Source organism: Nipponia nippon, unplaced genomic scaffold (assembly GCF_047370975.1).
Source record: "Nipponia nippon isolate SJK-2023a ecotype South Korea unplaced genomic scaffold, ASM4737097v1 scaffold_25, whole genome shotgun sequence".
Lineage (NCBI taxonomy): Eukaryota > Metazoa > Chordata > Aves > Pelecaniformes > Threskiornithidae > Nipponia > Nipponia nippon.
In genome coordinates, this window is record NW_028262342.1 from 6,064,996 (window position 1) to 6,089,398 (window position 24,403).

General features: G+C 45.4%; 2 protein-coding genes across 22 annotated transcripts in view; both read right to left on the minus strand.

Moving 5' to 3' along the window:
• Window positions 1-47: 47 nt before the first annotated feature.
• On the minus strand, window positions 48-17,310 carry ZC3H11A (zinc finger CCCH-type containing 11A). 14 transcript variants are annotated; one of them, XM_087761690.1, is made up of 19 exons: window positions 17,171-17,307; window positions 11,305-11,360; window positions 9,879-9,931; window positions 9,297-9,498; window positions 8,979-9,098; window positions 8,088-8,211; window positions 7,451-7,654; window positions 7,001-7,117; window positions 6,384-6,461; window positions 5,810-5,920; window positions 4,997-5,059; window positions 4,656-4,751; window positions 4,378-4,443; window positions 3,631-4,131; window positions 2,899-2,972; window positions 1,876-2,200; window positions 1,410-1,579; window positions 914-981; window positions 48-371 (listed from the first exon to the last, which is right to left on the minus strand). In XM_087761690.1, exons 4-19 carry the CDS (start codon window positions 9,348-9,350, stop codon window positions 107-109), a joined length of 2,436 nt encoding a protein of 811 aa, XP_087617816.1. In that variant the 5' UTR covers window positions 9,351-9,498; window positions 9,879-9,931; window positions 11,305-11,360; window positions 17,171-17,307; the 3' UTR covers window positions 48-106. The 14 variants fall into 14 exon arrangements, with proteins under 14 accessions (XP_087617816.1, XP_087617812.1, XP_087617815.1 ...); XM_087761686.1 differs by having other exon boundaries at window positions 9,879-10,315; XM_087761689.1 differs by having other exon boundaries at window positions 17,152-17,289.
• A 3,106-nt stretch (window positions 17,311-20,416) lies between these two features.
• Window positions 20,417-24,403, minus strand: part of ATP2B4 (ATPase plasma membrane Ca2+ transporting 4) — a 52,024-nt gene continuing 48,037 nt past the window's right edge. For 6 of the 8 annotated variants that reach the window (XM_087761701.1, XM_087761696.1, XM_087761705.1 and 3 more), the window contains one exon: window positions 20,417-24,058. In XM_087761701.1, the coding sequence (XP_087617827.1) occupies window positions 23,753-24,058 (306 nt within the window). In that variant the 3' untranslated portion in view covers window positions 20,417-23,752. The remainder of the gene's footprint in view (window positions 24,059-24,403) is intronic. The other 2 variants (XM_087761704.1, XM_087761702.1) reach the window with 1 other exon arrangement.

A 24,403-nucleotide genomic window follows, 5' to 3' on the forward strand; every position in this document is an offset into this window, starting at 1 on the left:
AAGACTCGCTGCAAAGCCTCAGCTAGAAAAAGGATCACCTCCGGGTATCCAACAAAATATAGAGTTTTAATTTTTTTTTTTTTTTAAACCCTTAAGCCTATGCAGTTCAGCTGTCAATCATTTCAGAAAGTTCCAGGAGGAGGTCATCCTCGTCCTTCCCTGGGTCCAGGTCAATTTCTGCTTCCAGTTTGCCTCCTGAGATTTCCCAAATAAGCTTCTCAAAGTCATCTTCTACAGATAAGGGTGCTTTCCCAGCCCCTGTGGAGCTCAACCGGCGCGTCTTTACCGCTACTTGTGAAGAAGTTGAAGTTGAGCTCGAGACCTCCGACTGTGGCACAGAGTCCGCCTGGCTTCCAATATGCAGTTCAGGACTTGGAAGAACACGAAAGAGAGCACATCAGTGTATGACATTCCTTAACCAGAGAGAGCTTTTCTGCAAACCAGCTCTTAAAACTGTAGTTAATCCCTCCTACACCTCAACCTTACACAGGGAGTGTTATTCAATTAACCTGGGGCTACTTTTAGAGTCCAATGTACCAGCAGGTACATTTTTCAGTTTGGGATTTATCTGAAGACAGAGCATCTGGGGTCTGGCAAAGAAGGTTCAATTTCTGTAGCCGGAGACGCTTTGCCGCCTTTACTAATGTGACTGTAAATGGGTTAAGAAGTCAACGTCTGCAGGCATTCAGAAAACCCAAGAAGTCACTGAAAAGCTGTGCCAACTTGCAGCATTTTAAGAAAAGAATCTAAATAAGCATTCCTGCTAGCTGCTAGAAAAATATTTCAGATGACTTGTTCCTTTGGGGGATCTTGGCATTATCTCAAAACTCTAGTTTTTCCACATGTGAAAAAACCCCTGTGTTTCACACGAAAGACACACTGATCAAGAAAAAGAACAAGTTGTGGTTGTTACCTGGTTTTGGGTTTTTCTCTCCCAGGTATGGATGCCAGGCTGTCCTCTGGCAGAGCAGGAACAACAGCCTAGGAAGAAGCAAGACAGTTTTTGTGATACACAGGTAAAAGACTTCTTAGTAGACTCTTCCTCCACTGCTTCTCCTCTGGCGTTGCTGAGCCTTAACCAAAATACAGAACCAGGGCACTCCTGAGGAAAGGTTAGTATTCACTCGAAGGTTACTAATGACCTTGTGTCTTTTTTAAGAACACAGCATTAATGGACAGCATTAAAATCCTTCACGCCACAGAGAAACCATAGCAGAGTATTACGTAAATGCTGCCATTCATCTAATAAAAAGCAGAAAGGTACTACAACCATCCTGTAGACCGATTCTGGACTTAAAAGGGAGCAGAGACCTGTAGAACATTTCAGTTTTCCATCTCTTCTCCAAGAGGAGGGTAGAACTTGGGCATAAATTTTACTAGGGACCCACTGCCTCAGCCACCGTCCTTACCACAGCTGCTTTTTTAGCTGAAGGCTCCTTCATGTCACCACCGGTGGTACTCAATGGTTTGACAGCCGCCACAGCAGAGGGATGACTCTCAGCTGCCTTACGTTTCAGTGTCTGCTTTGTGGGGGAGGTGGCTTTCCCATCCGAAGGCTTCAGGCACACCTTAGATTTGGCTAGAGTAAAAGGAAGAGAGAACTGATACAGTCCTGTTCTGCCTCAGGAAAAAAAAAGGCTTCTCTTACCAGTCCCATAATCCTTCTAGTTAAATATATTTGGCCAGCACAATTACACTGCCATTTCCCAGATTCTCAGCAGTATTTTCCACATAGTAAACTCTGATTACCAACAAGCCACAAAAAGGCACAAAGAAGCTACAAAGAGCCAGAGTTATAACGTGCAAATCATCATCTTCTGCCTTTCTTTCAAAACCTGACCTAAAGTAATTCCTTAGCATAGTGTCAACACTTACTTTTAGCTTTCCGTTCCAGAAGCTGAGCTGCCTGTTTCCCTGGTGATACAGCAGCATCCTTTCCTGGGCTTTCAACCCCATCTTCCGGAGATTTCACCAACATCCTCTTTGCCAGTTGATAAGCTGACCCCAAAACCACGGTGGATTCAGGACTCCCCGAGGCTGGAGTTTTATCCTTGACTGCTTTTTCAGCAGGAGATGGCACAGCAACTGCTTCCTTCTGAAGCTTCTCTTCTTGGCGTTGCTTCAGTTGCCGCTTCTCCCTCATTATCTCTTCAAGGCTCTTCACTTGAACTTTAGAATTAGTTGCACTCTGATCAGAGGGCTAGAAAGAAACAAAAGAGGACTATATAGGACAAAATCTATGGAGGTTCCATTAAGAAACTCTGAGTGGCAATCCCTCCCAAATGGCTCCATGTGGAACAGAGCCTGTTAATACCCTTCAGATCTGACATTTTTTCCATAAAATGTTGCCTGTAACAAGATCCATGCTCTGCTATGGAAATACTGTTTTAAAAGCCTGCAATTCCCAGCACAGCAAGCTTCTTTAATAGAGCAGAAGACTCTAGCTGTAATCTGTTCCATTCTTTTTAAGCAACAGAAAGTCATACAAGATCCCCAATACAGCTTTCACTGACAGACTGATTTCCTCTAACACAAAGCTCTCGCCTTTTCTATTGAAATACTTACCTCAGGATTTTAAGATATCCTTCAAGTCTGACAGATAAAGTCACCGAGAACAAAAACATTCCCTCCACATTAACCTCGCAGATTTTATCTGGTGCTAACAGGGTTTCCTATTCATTGTCAGGTATAATCAGATTAATTCAAAGCTCAAGGATTACAATGCTGTCTGGAAACGCTACTGAAAGTGACAGGACTTATGACTTCACTGCGGCGCTTACCAAATGCAGAAAGGTAGGAACACACTCAAACTGGGAGCATGCAGCAAGTTACAAACAAAACATAACAAAATTTATCAAAAAAGGTATGAATGTATGTATGTCCTCCCAAAGGACTCACCTCTGCAGGTGCAGAGACAGCTTTGGGAGAAGGCTTGCTCAATTCCACTATCTTCTTTTCTTCTCTTCCAGGTGCTTTAAAACGAGAAAAAAAAAATCATTTTGTCAACAGCAGAAATAAAGAAACCTGGTTACCTCTGTTTCCTCGGTGTGTTTATTTCCTCACATCCAATAATGGGACAGAGGGAAAGGCTACGGTAAGCAATCCATGCGCCATTCGAGCTCTTTCCCTCAATCACATGATCTCTTTTTACATGGCTTATATACTCTTAACGACAAGATCTTTAATGCTCTGCCATTTTTGACAAAAACTGGCTCTCACATTAAGAAGCTGATACATGCTTTGCAAGCACGTATACATCAATAACCAAGTTAAATACACATCAATAACTAAGTTAAACAACATATATGCCAAAGAGGAAGGTAAACTTGGATTCAGCGCAGGAAAGATCCCATACCACAGATAGCAGAAAAAAAACAGAAGAGAGAAATTAGACTACAAAGTTCCTCAATGAATGAATTTTCCAGTGGGAAATACAAAAACTATCATGTAATTCATGGAAAATAATATGGTTGCATATTCTAGCACTTTCTTGCCTTTTGACTTTGTAGCCTTAAACTCTTTTATCCTCTAGTATATATAGAAGGAAAAAGCAAAGCAAATCCTGAGCAAACTGAATTTGCTTGACAGGGGAAGCACTTCACCAGCGCAGGTACCAAATCATCTTACTACCTGTTAGCTTTGTGATCCGTAACAATCTCCTCCCTGTCGGGGCAGGTTCAGGTTGTGCTGGTGGAGTCAGCACATTTTCTCCACTCTGCTGCATCCGCAGAGCTTTCTCCTGCTTGATTTCTTCCAAGGTTTTAATACGCACTTCTCCTGCTGGCTTGGCTTTGCCTGCCGGCTCCGCCAGCTGCACTTTGCTGGGCACAGGTGGAGCAAGCACGCTCTGCTTCTTGGGCTCACTCTCAACTTTTGTCTTGGTAGGAAACTCTTCTGGTTTTTGCTTCTCTTCTTCCAATCGCTTGTGTTTTTTTTCAGCCAGGGCTCCTGAGAAAGCTTTAATGCGAACTGCAGGGGAAGGTCTTGCCCCCGAGGGGGGATCTTCTGTTTTACAATGTCCTTCAGTCTGGGGTTTTGGTTGAGGTTCTCCTCGTCTCTGATTAGCTCTCTCAAGACGAATTTCCTCCAGCGTTTTCACATGGATCTCTCCTGTTGGCTTAGCAGCCTTCTCTGTCATCGTCAAAAAAAAAAGAGGAGCACCAACATTTAAAAAGAGTCCAACAATATTTAAAGTCTCCAAAATTTGTCACAGTACTAAGGAAAACTAAGTCTGAGTGTTCCCAAGAATGCGTCTTAGGACAGTATCATTCTGCATAATATTCTCCTCCTCCTTTAAGCCACTTGTATTTTGAAAACCAGTGCTATCCAGAGAGAGCTGCGACACAAAACCCATCATATTTAATATCCAGTTATTACCTGTCTCCGTACTGGCCTGTTCAGAGGGCAATCCTAGCCTCTCCTTCAGAGACTTGGGGACTTGAACTGCAAGACAGAACAGAGAAAGTTAGGGAGACTGCATGAATCTCAATTTTGTGTTCACATTTCAAAATGAGACAGGAGATCACTTCAGTGGGATTCAAAGTTACCTTAAGCCCTCAACCAACAGCAAAAAGAATCATTAGAAAAAAGAACAAACAGAAAACCTAAATAGAAAATCTGTGCATCAAATGCAGATGTCTGTCTGGTAGCTGTACCTCTCTTTGGTGCTTTGTCAGCATTTTCCAGAATCTCTATCTTCTTCCCCAGCCTTTCAGCAAGGTTGCGCTTTAGTGGAAGGACGCTTTTACCAGCTTCAGAAAGAGAGAAAACAAGGAATACTTTCAAAACATTTCTCTGGAGGAGGATTTTGGAACAGTCAGCCACAAACTTCAGTTCTTCCCGGTATATTTTCTTAATTTGCCTTTCAGTTGCTAACAAAATTTGCCATTTCCGCAGTCAATGCAGATCTCCGCCAAAATGTATTTTCCTCCTGCGTACAGCAAAAATACCCTTAAATACAGTCATGTTTAGATGAGGGCACTCAAAAAGCTCTTACCTATGGAGGCTTTCCGTTTTCCCAGTCTCTCGGCAAGATTCAGTCGAATCACAGGCTCTTCCCCTAAAACAAAGAATAACCTCCTTAGCGTACAGAAACCAGTACCCAGTAAAAGCACCATCCTAGCCCATGTCCCCAGAAAAGACACTATTTTGGTAGCCAACCCACATAAACGAACGACTCTGAGTAGAAGTCCTTCTACACGTTTTTTGCCTTTAAAAGGAATTTGTGCAGATGTAAACACCACCATTTATACACAGACTCGTATCACACTGCTGTCCACAACTGCCCCCGTCAGCCTCTTCAATGCTTCAAATATGGGCTACTTGTGTAAGACCCCCTTCTACAGGTCTTCCCTTTCATTACTCCCGCTTTTCAGTTATCCCCTTATTTGCGTACCTACACGTGTTTTGACATTAGCCTCTCTCTCTGCTGCTACCGCACTTAACCCAAACACTAATTCTGTCACACGCTGTCAACACATCAGCTCATTCACAAATCTCACTCAACTTCAGGAACGCAAAAGTCAACTTAAGCACATTTGAGAGTCTGTAGGATGGTGGTAATATATGATTAGCTATGGCTTAATGTCAGGCTGATAAAAAACACTTCTTGATCTTTTATTGCAACACAACAAACTGAGCACCTACAAATGCCATATCTTTCCAATACAACCAGGGACTTTCAGCATAAAAGCATGGTTTTAATCAGAAAAGGCAGCACCAGCAGACTAACATGTCCGAATTATCTTAATTACTACTTAACCTTTCGGTTTAGGAGCCATGAAATGGAAACAGTAGTATTCACTATTACCTTGCTTTGTAGACAGAGTCACAGTTCTCACGACTGTCCGGACATTTTCCTTTTCTGGCACAGGAATAGGCCAAGATTGGAACGGATGAACAGAAACTCCTGAAGGACCTTCTGATCAGAGCAAGCAAAACATAAGGATGTTTAGGAAAAAAAAAACCAACCAACCAAAACAGAAGAACTATCACGAAATCCAAAACCATTAGTAATTCATTACTGTCAAACATACAACAACCAGTGCATGTAAATAAGAGATGAGCAGTTTCCCTCTGATTTGCCCTTGGAATTTCAATCTCGAATACCAGCTGTTTGAGTTTAAGAAAACAGGTTGCATGCCAAAGTAGCTCAAGGCCCCCAGCTGAACATGGAAGTCTGTCCCTCCAGCAGTTCTCAGCTGCAGTCACCTCCCAGTCTGAACCCAGTACAGAAGTTTTTTTGCACTCTTTTTTGCAAAGAATTGCATTCACTGATGCATAGCCAGCTATCCAGGTATTATCAAAAGGAAGGAAAAAAAAAAAAAAGATGAAGGTGAAGAGAAGGCAGAAGGATAGGAATGTAGGGGACGTTAACTCATCACCTTGCTTTTTTGTTTTTTCCTTTAGTTTCTTCAATTTGATTTCTTCAAGCGTTTTTATTCCAAAATTTAAATTGTCATCTGAAAACACAAAACGGTTAATGAAATTGAGGCTTAAAGGCACATGTTGAAGAGCACAGATCCTCAAGCTTCTTACAGCTCAGAATCTTTCCAAAGTATTTCAAATAAGCCCTGTCAACACTCCCCACAAGTAAAAAAAGCCATAGAACGGATGGTATTTTGGTAAGCAATTGGCATCTTTCTCCCCCCCTCCTCCCACCCTTCAGGGTAAAACCTATAGTTTCAAACATTTTAATCCATCTACAGGATATTAGATTCCTCTGTCATTAGGCATGGCTTTCCACAATGTTCGAAAGGACACATTTGCAGGCATTTAAACTCCACTTCGTGGCTCTATTTTGTTCTACAAAAGTAAACAAGGAGGAGTTTACCTGTCTGACCCAGGGACATAGGACAGTATGAGAGAGGAATGAGCTCATGGAAATAACAGACTCCATCCGGCTACCCTATGTTCTATTGTATTTTTAGAACATATTGCTTTTGAGTTAATTTTTGTCAAATTCTCCTTCCAATCCATCCTACTACAGCTGTTAGAATACCTTGTTTTGTATTAGCATTGGATTTCCTAGTGGAAATGATCCGCAATCCATTATGGGCTTCTGTAGCTGGTTGCTGGACAGGTGTTTTAGTTTCATCTCCTTCTTCAGAAAGCTGGTCTGAAAGGCAAAAAGAAACCTGGTCAGTTATGCAGCAGGGATTAGACAAGATTCTCATGCTTATGTAGCTCATACAATGACAATTCAGTCCATGTTTCATATTCTGTTTGTATTCTCAACCACAAACACAGATGTTTCTAGAAGGATTTTTTTTTTTAAACAGCTATATTGACCTGATGAACTCATAAGTAAAAGAGCTATACTGGGACAAAAATATTTAGCACTCCAGACTCTCGTCTCTAGCATTAAGCTCTACACAATTCAGGTAGTCTGTGATTTATACAGCCAACCACTTACAGTAGAAATGCCTTCAAGAGGTAAAAAAATGCTCACCATCATCATCTTCATCATCATCTGCAGCATTGATTACAACTGGAGGATGTGTAGGACTTGGGACGTTCTCGGAGTTTTCCACTTTCATCACCCCCCTCAGCTGCGGAGAGGGATTGGACTGGACAGAAAGTTTGTTTTGCTGCAGGGACATCTGAGCCATTTTCACATCGTCTTCTGCAGACTCGGGTGGACTTGGAAGCGTAGCTAAAGGAAGAGAAGGATCATTTGTAATTTCGCCATTTAAAACTTCGACCTCAACGTTGCACTCACTGCGTAGATATGGTAGATAGGGTAGATAACCCACCTGGCTACTGAATTTAGAGCCTCCTATTCCCCACCCCTGGTTACACTATGAACAACGGCTTCCGTTCACACGCAAATCTCACCGTCCTACCACCCAGAAAGGATTAAATGAGGGGAAAGCAACCTGAAAGGCAACAATCACACAAAGCACAGAGAAGCTGAGCGTGAAAGAAAAAATTAAATACCAGAATTGCATTCCATTTAGCTGAGAGTCTATGACCACAGACTTCTCCCTGTACTTATAAAGGAACAGTTACTTGTTGTCTTCTATGGTATTGTACCCACTCATAAGTAATATTCAAAATTAATTATTCAATACTTAAAGGAAACTCACTTTTGCTCGGCGGTAAGAAGAGTCCATCAACGTAACGTCCTTTTGTGTGATGAAAAGCACAGTTGGCTTTTTGACAGCCTCCTGGCTGATTCTCCCAGTAGCAAGGAATCTCACTGCGTTTTTTCTGAAGACAAAGAAATAAAAGCTCACCTTAGATTTGCAAAGAGACATAAGTTTCACATCACACCAGAGACAGGACTATCGCAGTGCAGTGCTGAAACATCATTCCAAAGGTCAATTTATCACTAAAATAAAGTATTTCAGGGCATATACACAAAGTTTGTGTAAGCTGTAACAACTACGTAGTATCTAGCTTCCCCGTCACTCAGTTTGAGAAGCCAGGTACTCTCACACATCAATTAAGGGCGGGTCAAACTAATACAATTTGGGATTATTCAGAGGGAAAAATGTTTTAAATTGCCTAGGTTAAATTTAAATTTATCTGAACTCAGCTTGCAGAACCTTAGTTCCTTCCCATCTTTTCTCTCCCCACCCTTTACGATCCCGAGAGGTCAGAGCAACGTCATCTGCAGAAATCCAGGACTGAAGAGACCCGCTAGGCCATTATCAAGCCCAGCCCTCCGGAGGCTGGTGCAGGCTGTTTACTACCACCCTGCTCCAGCACATTTAGGCAGTCTGATCAATGTGGTTGCTTTTGCCTCTGTTAAGAAAATAATGTCAGCACCTAATAAAAAAATTTCTTGCTGAGATATACCCAAGATATTGATTTTTCTTCCCCCAACTTCCTCCCACCCCCCTCCCAGTAACAGAAACCAGTACCACTTTATAGCAAGTAAATCTATCGCGTAAAAGGACGTTCAGTCCACCTACAGCAATAAAAAATGCTTTCAGTGATTTAGTTTGAGAACCCATCTTTTGGCAAACACTCACATCGATTTCCATGTGCCTGAATCTGCAGATATTCCTGAAACAGCGACCCTCCTGCCAGAGCGTGCAGACTGTTTCATTCCCCAGAGCAGCTTCACAGTGGCGGAAGGAACAGCTGTCTCCCTGTAATCAAAAGGAAATCAACAAAAAGGAAAATAAAATAGTACAGCCTAAAAAAACGCCCATCTATTAGAACTAGAAGCAGAATCTAACTGCTTATTAAGTTACCAGAAATCTGTATGTCTCCTCCCACTCTTCCCCCTCCTCTCTTAAAAAATAAAAAGGAAAAAAAAACCCAAAGCAAAAGAAATCCAAACATACCTTGTTGCATGTGGAATAGAAATAGAAGTAGCAGTCATCTCCTTGGTTAGACATAATGGGCAAATTCTTAGAATAAGCTCAGGTTCTAAGGGTTCACTCAACAGGGACTTCCTCCACTCTTGGCAAGAGCTGGCTTCCCTCTTTCTTGGACTGAAAGTCTTCTACTGGCTTGATCAGTGAAATCTTCTTTTTAAAAGTAACCCTAAGGAAAGGTAAAAGTGAAAAATAATTAAGTAATAAGCATTTTTACAGCCGCTTTCTGTGAATCAAATTAGTCTCTTGAGGGAGGCAATGTCTTGAAACCAGCTGGTCACAAAAACTATCCCAATACTAAGTCAAACTTCTGTAAAACCGCACGGGTTTTGTCAGCAAGCGTTCTCTTCCGTGTCCTTAGTAACAGTTATATGCCTTGGAGCACACAAAAACTACTGTAAGCCCCACAAGAGAGTCACTTCTTAAAAAACCGGTCGTACATTTGAACTATCAGTCAACAATTAACTGTGAGTACTAGTAATTTCTATAAAATACATTGACATATTAACCATTATTTTCCAATCACCATGGATCTTCAAGTTCACCTACCTGGACAACTTCAGCAAAGATACTGATCTTCAAAGACTTCCAGTTAACTTCTCCTGTAGGCCGAACCAACACTGAATCCGTGAATTAATAATAAAGGGGTAGAAAGAATTTTCCTCCTCACATTGCCAAGGGAACCTCTCATCCACAATTCAAACATAGGATGTGCTTTTAAACATCTTACAACTAATGGAGGAAGCAAGTCCATTTGAATACTGTCAGACTGGAGACAGCCAGGGTTAGTTAGCTCTTCAAAAAAAAAAAAAAAAAAAAACCGAAAAAAACCAACAAAAAACCCCAGTGCATTTAAAGATGAACTTGTGATTCAAAGTGGCTGCAAAAATGAGGATCCATCTTCCACAGCCGGACAATTTTTTTTTTTTTTTTTTTAAACTTAAAATTCAGTAAGTTGCAATTTCTCGTCTTCAAGATTTCTTCACCTATTAAGAAAACACAAAAACCTTCCCCCATCTTTATTACCTGTACAGCAAAAAAACATACTTGTGCGTATAAATACACAAATATGTATATACATACACATATGTGTTTATACACACAACAAGTGTGAGTGATAATAAAGTCAGCAAGAGCGATAGTAAAAATTAGAAAATTTGGCTATTTGCCATATAAGACTGCATAAAATGTCTCTCATTTTGAGGGAACTGGCAAAAATGAAAGATCTACATAATATTTTGATGAATATGCCTTCAAGGCTGATGCTTTATAACATGAGTGATTTTGGGGCCAGCACACAAATATGCGTACGTATGTACATGCATACAGTATGAACATACCTATACACACAAGCGTGCACAGTATATGTTGTACGATCCGGATCGAGAACAACTTTTAGCCCTGATCAGACACGCGGAGTTGCAATCGATTAACAGCAGGAAGACAGCAGATCAAGGATACAGCAAGCTTTGAGAGGCAGGGAAATGCTCGCTTTGCAAGTGGCATGGCTGCATGATACCACGAATTTTGAATTATTTTGATTTTAGGAAATAATTTGTTTTCTTTTTACATCAGAGCAAATACTAGAAGTTTGCCATCACATGCTGTTCCCTAATCCATATATCCATCATTACCCATTGCTGCAAGACCACAGAAGGTTTAAAAAGATGGCTTAGGTCCAATTCAACAGCTGATGATTTTTTTGGTGCCACCAGAGCTGAAACCGATTTTATTTAGCCACAAGCAGTTTGGTTTTCTTTATGTGAAGTCAGATACTTTGATTCTTAATTTTTTAAAGATACTAAATGGCATAAAACCTGCAACCAGACCAGATAAAGTTCAAATTAAAGTGATTCTGACCCCTTTCATTAAAATGCTGCACATTTCTGTGCAAAGTATTTCTGACTCTTTTGGACAAAACTGAATGAAATAGTTCTAACAAATTAATAATAAAAGGTTGGAACCTTTTACTCACACAAACACTAGTGAATTTTCCAGGATATTTTTTTTTGGCAGGGAATTTTCCCAAATCTAAAATAAAGAGAGGAAAAGTTGGGTTCTCGTATTAGTTATTGGTTTTTTGACTGCTTGACAAAGGGAATAAAAACAGTAGTTAAGGGCAAGGTTTTCTTCCCTTCTTCAGTACCAATGCGACTATTCACTTTTGACCTTTAGCACCTTCAAAAACAGACTTTGTGTCATACGGATTCCTATGCATCTACTTCTAAAAATTTCCAGTGCTCCTTCACGTAGAAGTTTGACAAGAAACATTTTCCCAAATGTGTTACCAATACCACTGATAGTTAAAATTAAATTTCAAGCACAATTTTTGCAGTTTGCACAAGCTTGAACAGATGGCAATGAAGGACCGCTGCTTCGCTGAGCAGAGGCATTCAAACACAAATCGGAAGGAATTCATGGTCTAGAAGAAGGCACTTTGCCCTAGGAAGCGAGAGACGCCTGTATAATGCAACATTACTACAGCCACCACCATGGCGGGGGGGGGGGGGGGGGGAAAAAAGAAATCCCCTCAGGTTTAGCTCTCTGGAACGCCCAAGCAGCTCAGCATTTTGCTTGTAGCCTTCCCTATTCCTGAGTGGACTTCAAAAGCTGTTCAGAATTGGGATGGATTGTTTAAGGAATGGGAAAAAAGCAAAACTTTAAAACAAAACAAAAGAAAAACCTGGAAAAATAAAAACCCCTCATAGTTCTAAACTCCATAAAAGTCCTTTCATTTTAAAAAAGGTTAACTCAAAAACTTTCTTTTTTTTTTAACTGGTATCAGTTAACATGGCAATCTGAGTGCTAAACAGAAACCAGCTGAACTAACCCCTGAAAGCCTGGATAAAAGTGAGTAACTCTGGTGCACTCAGCAGGTCTCTAATGGAAGTTGATAAGAATTTTAAACACTTTGTTTTTCTCCACAACTCTAGTAAAGTTTTTATTTTACAAGATTTTGAATTCATTTTGTAAAAATAAATAAATAAACAAATAATTACAGATGCAGTAGCTAGGGGTCAGGAAAAACAAGCCAACAAGTGCCATAAACCTTACCTTTGCTAAGGGAAGATAAATAGTACAGTGGAAGTCTGTCTAGTTTGTTTTACAAGCTTGTCTTTCTTGGTACTGAAGAAACAGTCCTATTCCCTGGTCTGATTTTCCAGCTTGCTGACCTGCCTTTGCCCTGTACTGAAGAGCAAGAAGGGAACAAAAGTTTTGTGCACTCCAACAGATGCATGAGAGAAGTATTATTGCACCTACCTACGGGTACTTTTTGGTTATAAAGCACTTGGAGAGCCTCTCTTGCTGGTCTACTTTGTGCCTTTAATTTCTTACAAAAATATTAAAGATGCTTAACAGCCCTGTTTGTTAGGACAGTAAGATGACAAGGAAGGGAGAGCACAAGGCACTCCAAGGTCTAACCCCCCTTTTCAATCGGTCAGCGTCACCCCAGCTGCAGAACAGCCGCTGCCGATTTACCTGCCTGCTACCGCGCTCCACCAGCTGAACGCGCAGTGTGCTAGGTGTCACAAATTACACATAGGACAGCGCGTTATGATCCATACGTAAACCACACATCTTCACGTCGTCTGAAGCACAGAAGAACCTCTTGCTAACACGTCTCATTCTCCGTATGAAAATCTAAAGCTAAGTTGTCCAAAGCTGAAGCAGAATAGTCGTAATTTCTAGTCTTCACTTTTGTTTTAATCAATCTAGCTGTTACATACTGTCTAAACCTGGACTGGGGACACGTTCTGAGAACAGGGGTTACAGCACTCAAGACCTGCTCAGAACAAAGACTGCAAGGCTGCCAGCCAAGAAGGCAACGGTTAAAGCAGACGATCGCCTCGGCTTCCTCCGCCAGCGAGTCGAGGTCACCTTTCTTCATGATCGATGAGAGTCAGAGCCATGAGTTACCACAGCCATAAGGCACAGCTGCCCCTTGCTGGCTGGAGCTATTTGAAGATGTGCCACTTCAGGGACCTGAATTAGGACATTCTTCCTTAAGATGAGAGGCAAATCAATCTGCTCCTGAAAGGGCTGATGGGCCTGGTGTTTCTGCAACTGTCAAAGAATAACCTTGTACTGAAGCACTCATCAGATCAGACACTGCTTTGGTACAGATTTGTCTTTCGCTTGACCCATCAAGACGCAGGAAAAGGAATTCTTCAAAGCAACCTTTAAAGCAGGGCTCTAGTAAAGCGGCCAAGACAAAGCATTCAGATCTGAGCGCACCGCTCCATAGAAAATCAGTTTCAAGCCTAAAATATTTCACCCATCTCGCAGTTCAAGAGTGACAGTGACACCTTTGATTTGAAATTCTTCCCAGGTGCTCTGCAAAGCCAGAAGGACGCGACCGATGGCAGCACTTGATTAAGAACCACAGTTCTCCACTGGCCTCCACCTGCAGGCCAAGAATCTTGCACCCATCAGACATCTGGGACCACTGGAATGAGCTGCGAATAGTCCCATTCTCCCTCCCAGGGGGATGCTGCTCCACCTTCTGTTGTTTTAAAGTCACTTTAACACATAAAAGATAGAGAGAGGTTCACTGAGCAGCTATTTCCTGCTTCAAGTGATCCTGGGGAAAATGGTTTGAATGCTGGAGCTCCTGAAGAATTTGACCGGCCTCAGGGGAAGGAGCAAGGAAATCTCTTAAGCACCTGCTCACCTGTTCTCAGTGCTCCTGTGCTCTAAGTCCTGAATCATTAATTTTAAAATATATATAAAACATGGCAGCTGGCACCTAGCACTGCGTACACAGTGCTAGCAGTGTTGTCAGAAGCTGGAAAGCCAGGGGTGCGGGGATTAAGGGAAAGCCACACATCAGTTTGGTAATTCGATTCTTATAGGACGCTTCCTACTGCAGAAGTTTTAGCAAAGCCAGTGGGAGGGAGCCGCCTGCTTCCTAAACAGACTTGTGCTCGTGCAGTGTATCAAAAGATATCCTTGGGCCATCGCTGTCAAGTAGTCCATGGTTTGTTCAAGGTCCATGTACCAACAGTTAAATGCGTATTTTTGTGTTGTGCTTTCTCCGAAGCCATGAAAAATTTTTCTTTTACAGTGCTGTATAGTCATGTTATAGATGGGAACTGACTCCCTAGTGCCAAATCTGTATGAACTTCTAATAAGTTGGCGTTGAAAAAAAGTGTCCTCAGTAATCAATTTTATAATAGCTCTGTTTATCTGTTATTTAAGTTAATTCTCATACCTGAGTTTCTTCACAGCAGTATGTAGTTGAGCCCAAGTCCCATGGTTAAGATTTATGTCCTTTCTCCTACCAAGCACCTGCTCAGTTGGCAAAGATGGAACAGGAACACCCAAGCCTGGAGATGTTAAACCACAACTGGCTCTAAGCCTAAGCTGAAGAAAAATAGCTCAAAACATCACCTTCATGGGGCAAAAATTCACATGGAACAGTAGAAAAATCCAGAAGTCCTTCCCGAGCTTCAGGTTACCGACAGTACCATCAGATTTAGGTCCTGGCCCAGTGTGCAGGATGCGTGGTCTGCAAGTGTTGCTGCAACATGGAAGTGCCAAGGCGAGTCCCTGCCCTGCCCTGCCCAACACGCTTTTTAAATATTGCAAGGAGTGTGCCAGGTATACCAAAGGTCAGCTAAGAAGTTCCAGACAACAGATGTGTTTGTCCTAATTTCTGCCATCAAAAGGCTTTTGATAGTATTGCTTTCATGAAGAAAAACTCCTATCTTCTCCAGACGCCCCAGGATCCACTACTGCTGCTGCAGCAGCTACACTGGTACAACCCACATCTACGGCAAATCTCTCGGACAGCTCTCATTTACCAGGGCACATCTGCAGTCCACTCCTCCTCTTCCAGCTGAAAAAACAGCCCGCTGGCTCTGCCACACTGTCACTGCCGACGTAAGAGCTGAGAACACACGTCAAACTCCCACTGCTACAACTGCTGTCTGGGGAGACGGTCGGCACAGACATGCAACAGGCGTATTCACCCTCCCTACAGCGCTGACGGCTGAGACACCTGGCTGTCAGCCCCGGCCCAGCGTACACAACGCTCTGCCTGGGGACGTCACCGAAGAGTCAGTGTCCCCAGGTGAGTACCTGGCTTGCCACAGTTGATTTTTTTTCTTTTTTTTTAACCATATGCTGGATGCAGCACAGCAGGTGAACACAGATCCAAAGTTCCACACAATGCAAGTCTTTGCTCTTCTTCCAGGCAACAGTGGATGCTTTAACATACCGCGTTCAACAAAGAAGGTCTCTCCATCTTGCTCAGTGGCAACAGGCATGACCGCAGCACACACAGGCACAGCAGTATCTGCACGTCCCAAATCCTTAACAAATTTTCAGGTAGCACCAATTTTCTATGGAGTGGCTTTCCCTTAATGCATATCCCCTTCTTTCCTATATTTTTAGTGGGTAGCTCTCCTCTATCGTTCTCTCTGTCTACCAGCTTTTCCTCCTCGATGTCCGAACGGGCATCGGGAATCAATTCCAAACTAAGAGGACTGCTAAAGCTGCTACATCTACTTTGGAGCGAGACAGGCATACTTAAAGAAAAGACACTCATTCTTTTTCTATTTCTGAAATCAACGCCGGGGCCTGGCAGCAATTTACTATGACGATTCATCTTCCTCACTGAAATGTTTTATTAAATCTCAAAAAGAGTCAATCTCCCCTGGAAGCAGCCATTTGGAAGGGTGCCATTTTAGACGAGAAGCAACAGCAAGAGGAAGTTTTCTCCAGCCTAGCTCTCCTCCTGGAACACCTGGACATCCAGCAACAAATTCAGCCTATCTGTTCAGCCTGATCAGTTTAACATGTGTCCAATTCAACCACGTGCCACAGCGGTGGTTCTGGTATCATTTCAAAATCCCCTATTCCCAGGAGATCTCCTTTTTTACAGTCAAATCACACAGTGTTTTATTTTGAAAGTATGGCCCAGAGCTCAATCTCCGAGTGCAGCGTGCACCCCAAAGCACCGGTTCTGGGAACAATCTGTAGGCTCCACATACTGATCCCCGCAACAACAAAAATCACTTCTGCACTTTCATTATAAACATCAACGTAAAACAGAAACCTCTTGGATCCAATTCTTAAGAAACAAAAACAAACGTCACCCAATCGGGCTGTTTTAAACAACCTAAAGGAGAAATTAAGATGACAAGCGGGTGCATCCAGAGTTAGTCAGATCCTGAAGGCAGCTCCTTTGGGGAACGGAGGAGCAATTTGTCAGATGACTACATTACAGCACGCCCCTTATACGCATTGCTACAAAAGGAAGGCACAAGATTTTAACTGAAAATAACGTATACTCATCAGGCGCCTGCCCTGGGATCTTCCATTTGCCCAACCGAACCTCTCCAGAGCCTGCCCAAGGATTCCATTTCCCCGGGAAACCACCGGGACGGGGACGGGACACGGGGACGCGGGGAAGAGCCCGCAGCCAAGCCCTACAGAAGGGCTAACAGCCGAGGGAAGGGCAGGGGCGGGGAACGGGAGAGCTGCGGCCCTGTGACCGCGGGGAGAGGGGACCTCGGGCCTACCTCGGGCCGCGGGGAAGCGGCTCCCCCTCGCTAAAGTCCCGGGGCGCCGAGGGCGGGGAGAACACCGCACCCCCCCCCGCTCCCGGAGGGCCCGCACTGCCCCGGGGACCCCAGCGGCCTCCGCCGCCCCGGTGGGTACGGACACCCCGCTGGGGAGGGCTCGGGGACGCGGCCTGGGCCGCCCGCCCCGCCGGACGCGGGGGACGCGGCCTGCTTCCCCTGAGGGCAGCGCAGGGGACCCGGGCCTGGCGAGGGCCATTCCCCCGCCCCTGCGGTCTACGAACGGCTCTAGTTACCGGCGAGCAGGGACTTTACCGAACCCCTGGGGACCGCCGCTGCCGCCGCCGCGTCGCCTCGATCCGCCGCGGCCGCCGCTCAGGCCGTCGACTTCCCCGCTGCCAGCCTCAAAGATGGCGCTTAACATACGGGCAACCTCAGCGCACCCGTTGCCAAGATGGCGGGCGGAACGGCTTCACCAGGGCACACTTCCGCCCGTTGAAACCGGCGGGGGCGGGGCTCCGCGCTGGCGCCACCGCCCACCGGGGCGACAAAAGCGGGGCGGGCGGGGCTGGTAAACAAAGCCGGGCGGGCGGTTTTTCTGCCCTTTCCTCCTCCGCGGCGTCCCGCCAGCGCCTCTAACCCCGGCCAAAGCCCTTCGTCGTGGGGCGAACAGGAGAGTGCCCCCTTCCCCTCCGCCCCGGCCACGGTGCCCCGCGCCCGCCTTCTTGTCAGGGTGCGCAGCCCAGCCTGCCATGGTGCCGGGCCGAGGCGGCCGTCGTCTCCCTCACGCTGCCGGCTGCTGCCTCAGGGTTACGCTTTCCAAGCTGGAGGTTATTGTACATTTTTTTAACCCCGTTTCCCGGTCTGTAGGCGCTTGCCCCGGGGCCTCGGGCCGTGCTGTGCCCCAGGGAGGGAGGCCTGGGCCTGGCTGGGGTGTTCTGGGGAGCAGCCGTTTCTCTCTCAGGGCGGCGTGGGCCTGATGAGACTCCATGGCAGATCCTAGACCTAAACCTTCCTCCCTCTGCTTTTCTCCTCTCCGTCCCCGTGGGCTGGTGTCCCGCTTTCCCCGGCTTGGCCCTGCGGCAGCGGTAAACAGCCCCCTCGGCAGCGGGAGCAGTGCCCATCCTCGGGGAGAGCTGGGGCCAGCCCCACTACTGCGCGGGCACAGCCATTTTCCCCATTAAATGACTAAAAGCCCTGTGATTTGTTTTTTTCTTTGCATCCAGCCTGGGCTAGGCTTAAAAAATGAAGCAGTTGTGGCTGTTTGGTTTAATTAGGAGCTGGAGGACGCTGTCAGACACCTCCCCAAGAAAGCAGGAAAGAGGGTGACGCTGCACAGTAAAGCTTTTACGCCCTGTTCCTATCACTTGGCATCAGCTCCAAGGGTCAGACACTCGGCTGAGAAGTTTTAGATTGAACTTTCTCCTGGACAGCCTCGCCCAGCTTGATCTTCATCATGGCTTGGCCCTGGAGTTATTAAAGACAGAGAAGGAACAGCCTCTCCCCTGAAGCCAGGGAGTTAAACAGCTCTGGTGCAATCAGCCTGCTTGGGAATGAGAGTATTTCAGAGGCCAGTTGGTTTTATTTCCCGTTGGCCTTCTTGTCTGAGCAAAGTGCCTCTATGGAGGCAAAATAGTCTCAGTACAGAGGCAGGACACGGCTCAAAGCCAGATCACCACCTCGCCGTGCATCGCCCTAGAGGCACAGCAGACACGGCCTCGGGGAAGGGGACAAGGGGGCATCTTTGCTCGAGGGCAGCTGGACACAGAGCCCGGGAGCACTGGTTTGGAGGGCATCTGACAGCCCATTCTAGACTTTGCTTGGAGATGGAAGAAGCCGTGCTTGAGACACAGTGCTGGGCGCAACCAGCCAGCCCCTGCCGCTCAATAGCGAGGCTTACGCTGAGGCAAAGCCCCTGCTGACTAAGGTGGGCTTGCTTTTTATCCCCATCTCTCTTTCCACCCCGCAATCCCCGCTGTCACGCTCCAGCTCGCTCCGACAGGAAGCCCGGCCGTTCATCCAGCGCTAGGAGAGGATGCGGGATTGATTTCACAAGCTGGTGGACACACTGAGGACGTCACAGTTACATGTGGGCACATTTTATTCTCTGGATGCACTTGTGCATTGTTTCTGCTCAACAGCCAAAGCTTTATTGATTCAAAACCATTACCCTTCTCCCCCACCCCCGCCACACTTTATTTTTTTGCTATGTACCCCCTTTCCTACCCCTCAGCCACTCGTCCGCTTCCACTTCGAGTATTATCTCTGCTTGGAGTCTGTTTTCTCAGAAGAAGCCAACTGACAATTCATTCAAAATTTTTTTCTCCCAAGAACCATATAAATTACATGCAAAACATTGTACATAGAGATTAATATCAAAATGCAATACAGATCAGGTGCACTTTAAGCTGGACTCTAGGATATGGCAAACACACCAGGGTACATATTGCTTTGAAACCACCATTTTTTTTTAATGTCATGCATACCACATAATATTCAGTCTTTTGTTTTATATTTTCCTGCTTTTATACAAAAATACCAGTGCTTATTATACTTAGTTACTGGAAAAGAAAAACTCAGATCTGCGTGCCCTCTTCAAAAGAAAGTTTTGTTGCGAGAGCATTGGATAAATATATATACACACACAAATGTTGGTTTAATACTGTATATATATATATTTATTTAAGGGGAGGAAATAAACTAAAGGCAGTTTTAGCCATGGGCTTTGCTGAATGAAAATTGTATTTTTGTTGAGCAGGAGGGTATCAGAGGTGGGGCAGCCAGACATCAGCCCGTCTCGGTGGCAGGGGACAGCCTTGGCAGAGAGAGGCTGGAGAGGAGCAGCCAGGGGCCAAGAAACACGCTGGCGTTGCCCCACGGCCTCGCTGGTGGGGGCAGGACCGGGGGAGCAGTACCCCCACGTCGCAGTGCCCCGCCGCGGAGAGCTGGGGTTGCAGGAGAGCGTTTTACGGGTTGCGTGCTCCACGGGTTGGTGAACTTGTAGGAGCTGGACCCAGCGGTGAGGAGCGATGGCAGGCAGGTACACGCATCCTTCCCCCGAGAGGTACAAAAGCCTGCAGGGACTCTTCTTTGAGGTGCTTGGTCCCTGCAGTCACGGAGGGCAGCAGGAGTTGGCAATGGCATCTTGGAGACGCCCTCCCCGGATCTGGGATGGGGCTTTTCCATTCACCCCAACATCATGTCGCCCCGAGAAGCGTTTCTAAAGGGGCTAAGCACTACAGGACATCGACTCCTCGGCTGGGGAAAGCCAAAGGCTGCCCATGCTAAAATTTGGTTTAGTTTTTTTCCTTCTTGAGATTGTTTCAAAAATTTCCTCAAAGCTTATTGCACAAAACCTTTGAAAATTAAATATAACCCCTGTGGAAATCAAAGGAAACCTTATCACATAATGCAAATGCCTAAAAATGCCTGTTCAGCAATGCACACAGGACGTGGTGTAATGTCTTTGGTACCAGTCTGCCAATTTATTTAACAGAAAACCACCACCACCACCACCACCACCACCAGAGACCCTACTGTTATTAAGAACTGGATGCAAAATTATGTTCAGAGTGTTTTAATAACAAAGCATTCCAAGGCAAGTTAACACATATCACAGGGTATGACTTCGGTTCCTGTCTGGCATGGCACTCTCCCCCGTGCACACTCGTGGCAGTTCAAACAAAGCAAAAAAAAAATATATATATTTATCTCCCCCTCTTTCAAGGCATGTTGCAGAGAGTCCGCAGAAGTTCGTGCCGCCGACCATGCCTTTCAGCATAGAGCACCAATCTCCCCCAACTCTTTTGTAATGTCCTCAATAACTTAACCCAATAGTCATCTGCCGCCAGTATATCACTGAAACTAAATAGAAAAAAAATACTTTACAGAAAAGATGTACGCACAATAAACGTTTATACTTTAAGCAACCAGCCATACCAACATAATTTATATAAAAAAACATTTGTGTCATCCAACTAACGTCTAGTATAAAGATGGCTGCTCAGAGAAAAGGAAGCTGACTGGCATCCGATCGCTGATACACGGAATTAATTACCTGTCACTTGGAACTGCCGTCACACAGTCACACGCCGCTGCAGACGCAGGACTTGAGATTTTTTTTTTTTTCTTCTTTAAACAAAATACATATGGCTGACGTAAAAATATCAGTTTCTGATCTAAAGAAAACTATATTTTTTTGCATAATATTTATATATAATTATTTCTCCCCCTCCTAATATGGAAACTAGAACAACAAAAATACATCAACTGAAGAACAACCAGACCCTTGTGGCAACCTGCCAGTCACAGATTTCTGGGAGTGACTTTGAGAGCCTCCAAAGTTGGCTTTTTGTTGTTTTTTCTTGGTTTAAGTCTTTTCTTTTAAAACAGGTCTGAGGTAATAAAAAAATATCAAAAGAAAAAAGAAAAATCAGTGTATCCCCCCCAAGTATTTAATAAATATTTATGTAAGCTTGTAAGAACACCACATTTTCATCCTTCTCTTTTTTCGTAAGTATTTAAAATAGAAAAAGTGATCTTTTAAGCAACGTCGCCTTTAGTACAGAACCAAACCCCACGACCACCCCTTTTGTCGCCCCTGTCACCGCTCGTGGGTAACCCAAGAGCCCCCTGGTCCTGCCCAAGGTATTTTTTCAGCTCGCGTGAGGAGGGAACGGGGACGGCGGCGATGGGTTTGCCTGCGCGGGCAGGGAGCTTGACACTGAATTTGCAATTGAGATGGGCAGTGGTGGCAATTTCTTCTTGCTGTTGGCAGTGTACGGAGCCCAGCCTTCACCCCTTTTGCCAGCACCGAGGCAGGAGACCTGGGAGAAGGACCTTTCCTCAGCTACCTGGGGCAGGAATGGGGCGACCTCATCCTTCCCCCCTCCCGCCCCAAGGAAGGGACAAGTCGGTGCTGGGCTGGAAACAGAACAAAGACACTTGGTTTGTGTTGTCGTTTAAGGAACACTTATTTCTTGGCAAAGTACTGGGCCCTCGCGTGGCAGGCGGTGCTGCAGGCAGTGCTCGGAGAAGGCACGGGAGATTCTGCTGTGCGTTCTTAAAGGAAAGAAAAGAAGAAACCAGCCAGCCCACCCTCTCGCTAAAACCTCTCTGCTTCCAGGGACGGAGGCTGGGCAAAGACGATGACGTTGTACAGCCAGTTACAACCAGGTTCTCTCTGCTTCCAACCGAGCCAAAGAGGACAAAGAAGAGAAGGCAGCAGAGCTCCCTCCAAGCCCTGCCTGCCTGGGGCCAGTAACCAGGGGTGCACCAGCAAGAGCCCATGGGGAAGGAACTAAGCCCAAGCAAAGCAAACTCCTGCCTCCTGCTCAGTCCCGTGGCTTCACAAGAGGGTCAGTTCAGAGCCAACTTGCCCAGGACACCTGGGGGCTCTGCTCCAAAAAACCAGGACTCTCACCAAATGGTTACAAGAGACCGAGGTGAGGCAGGACACACAGGGTGAAGAGGCGACCTTCAAAAAAGCAGCAAGTGAGGCAAAGCCTCCATGCAGCACCTCCTCTGGAAGACCTGCAGCCAACCAACCAACCTGCCGCCTCTGCGAGGAATTGCCTCCACTGGCAAATCGGCTACAGAAGTCCTATGGAAATCAAGGGTCCTCCCATCGGCCGTGGAGCCTCCCTCCCTTCCACCGGCTAAAGAGACAACCTGACCCATCCCCTCCGTGATCTAGGAGTTGACCCACTGTACTGTCAATAACCCGATGCTTGTCCTCCGTTCAGCCTGCTAACGCTTTGGCAGCGATGCGCAGAGCTGGTGGGCACGGCTGGAGCATCCTCTGGGGTTCCTCAGCAGTTAACCGGAGCTCGTACTCCAAGGCTGAAGGATTATCTCACCCAACAGTACAGAGAAGCCAGAACGGGCACAAGTCCCTCTGCTCTTGACGGCAGGAGCCGTTAAACCTTTGCAAGGCTCTCGCCAAAAGTTTCACAGCTGTTCAAGAGCAGAAGAGAGGCATCTCTTAAGCCTCCCCACGAAGGAGCCCTATTCCTCACAACCATGGGGTTTTTCTTCACCACCCTTCCACTGCCAGTTCACCTCCACCTTGCTTTGTAGAAAAATCATAATCTTTTACATCCAGCAAGGTTACAGCCAAGTCACCTTCGTTCCTTGTCTACCAATTACTGCTTTGGAAACAGAGAGAGAGAAAAGTGTGCGTGCACACACAGAGGAGGAACTGTAAGGGCTAGGTACCATTTTTCAAGGTGGAAGACTGGTGTACATCCCTGTATCTATCAGCCTGTGAGTAAACACCTTCCCCCTGGCTGGGTTTTTTTGTTTATTTTTAAATTTTCACACTAGAGTGCTAACTCCCCCACTTCCCACTGTGAAGTTACTGGGGGCAAATCCCACAAGCAAAGAAAAAAACCCCAACATCAGAAGAAAACCCTAAAAACCACAAGTGGAAAAAAATAAAGTCACAAGTGCACCCCAGCCCTCAGGCTGCGAGCGTGCATGTAAGACTACAACAATTTGAACTTTCTTTGAACATGCATTTTTCAAAGTGAAAACCCCCTACAGACACATGGAGCCCGACTCTCCGAGAGGAAATAACCTGGCTGCTTCACTTGGGCGAGTACCACGGAAAATTAGGGATGGAGATGCACAATTTTGGCTTAGCCTCTCTCCCAACACCCAGCATCGTGGTACTCTGGTTCCCACTGCTAAATAATGGTAAAAATAAACAAAAAAACAAAAAAACAAAAACAAAAACCAAAACCAGAAACAAAAACCCCCAAAAATAAAACACCAAAATGATATACGTATGAGCAGTTTGACACGAAGTGACCGCAGTGTGTGATCAGTTACTGGTGCCAACATCACACAGGGCGAGGGGCGAAGGTGGAGGAGGAGGGGGGCTTCGAAGTTCTAACATCAAACCGATGTCTCCAAGCTGTGTAAGGGGCTTTCAGGCTCCGGGACGGTGACCTCAGCTTGATCGCTGTCCACTGCATTGTTATTTCTGTTGAGGGATGTAGATCCACCCAGGCTACCCCCACCTCGCTTTTTGAGTCCGTCAGTCTCGGGGTCTTCTTCAGCGCCGTCAAGGAATGGTGTTCGAGGCTCATCTTCCTCCAGGATGAACTCTGGGTGAGTCATGAAGTTATGGATGGAGCTTCTGGATTCAGGTTTCTCGAGGCCTTCGTACAAGGAGCTACGGAACGCATTCACCACTTTGATCTGCCGGGAGGCGAGGAGCGTGGGGAATAAACAAAAGAAGGGTTAGTAGTGGCTACGAGAGGCCAGAGCTCCCAGGAGAAAGCAAAAATAAATAATAGAGACACAATAAAACAAAAAGCACGACAACAACAGTCACCACCACTGAACAGACAGCTAAGTCAAAATGAGAGATCTATGGTGAACTAGGAGGGCCAACATGGATCAGACTCAGGCACTAGGTGTGTGATGGGGAATCAACCGACTATGGGGCGACTTCAGAAGCTGCAAGAAAAGACACAAAAAAACTCAAAAAAACAGATCACTTTGAATGAATGAAAGCCAAAATGCATTAGTTGTCATTATGTG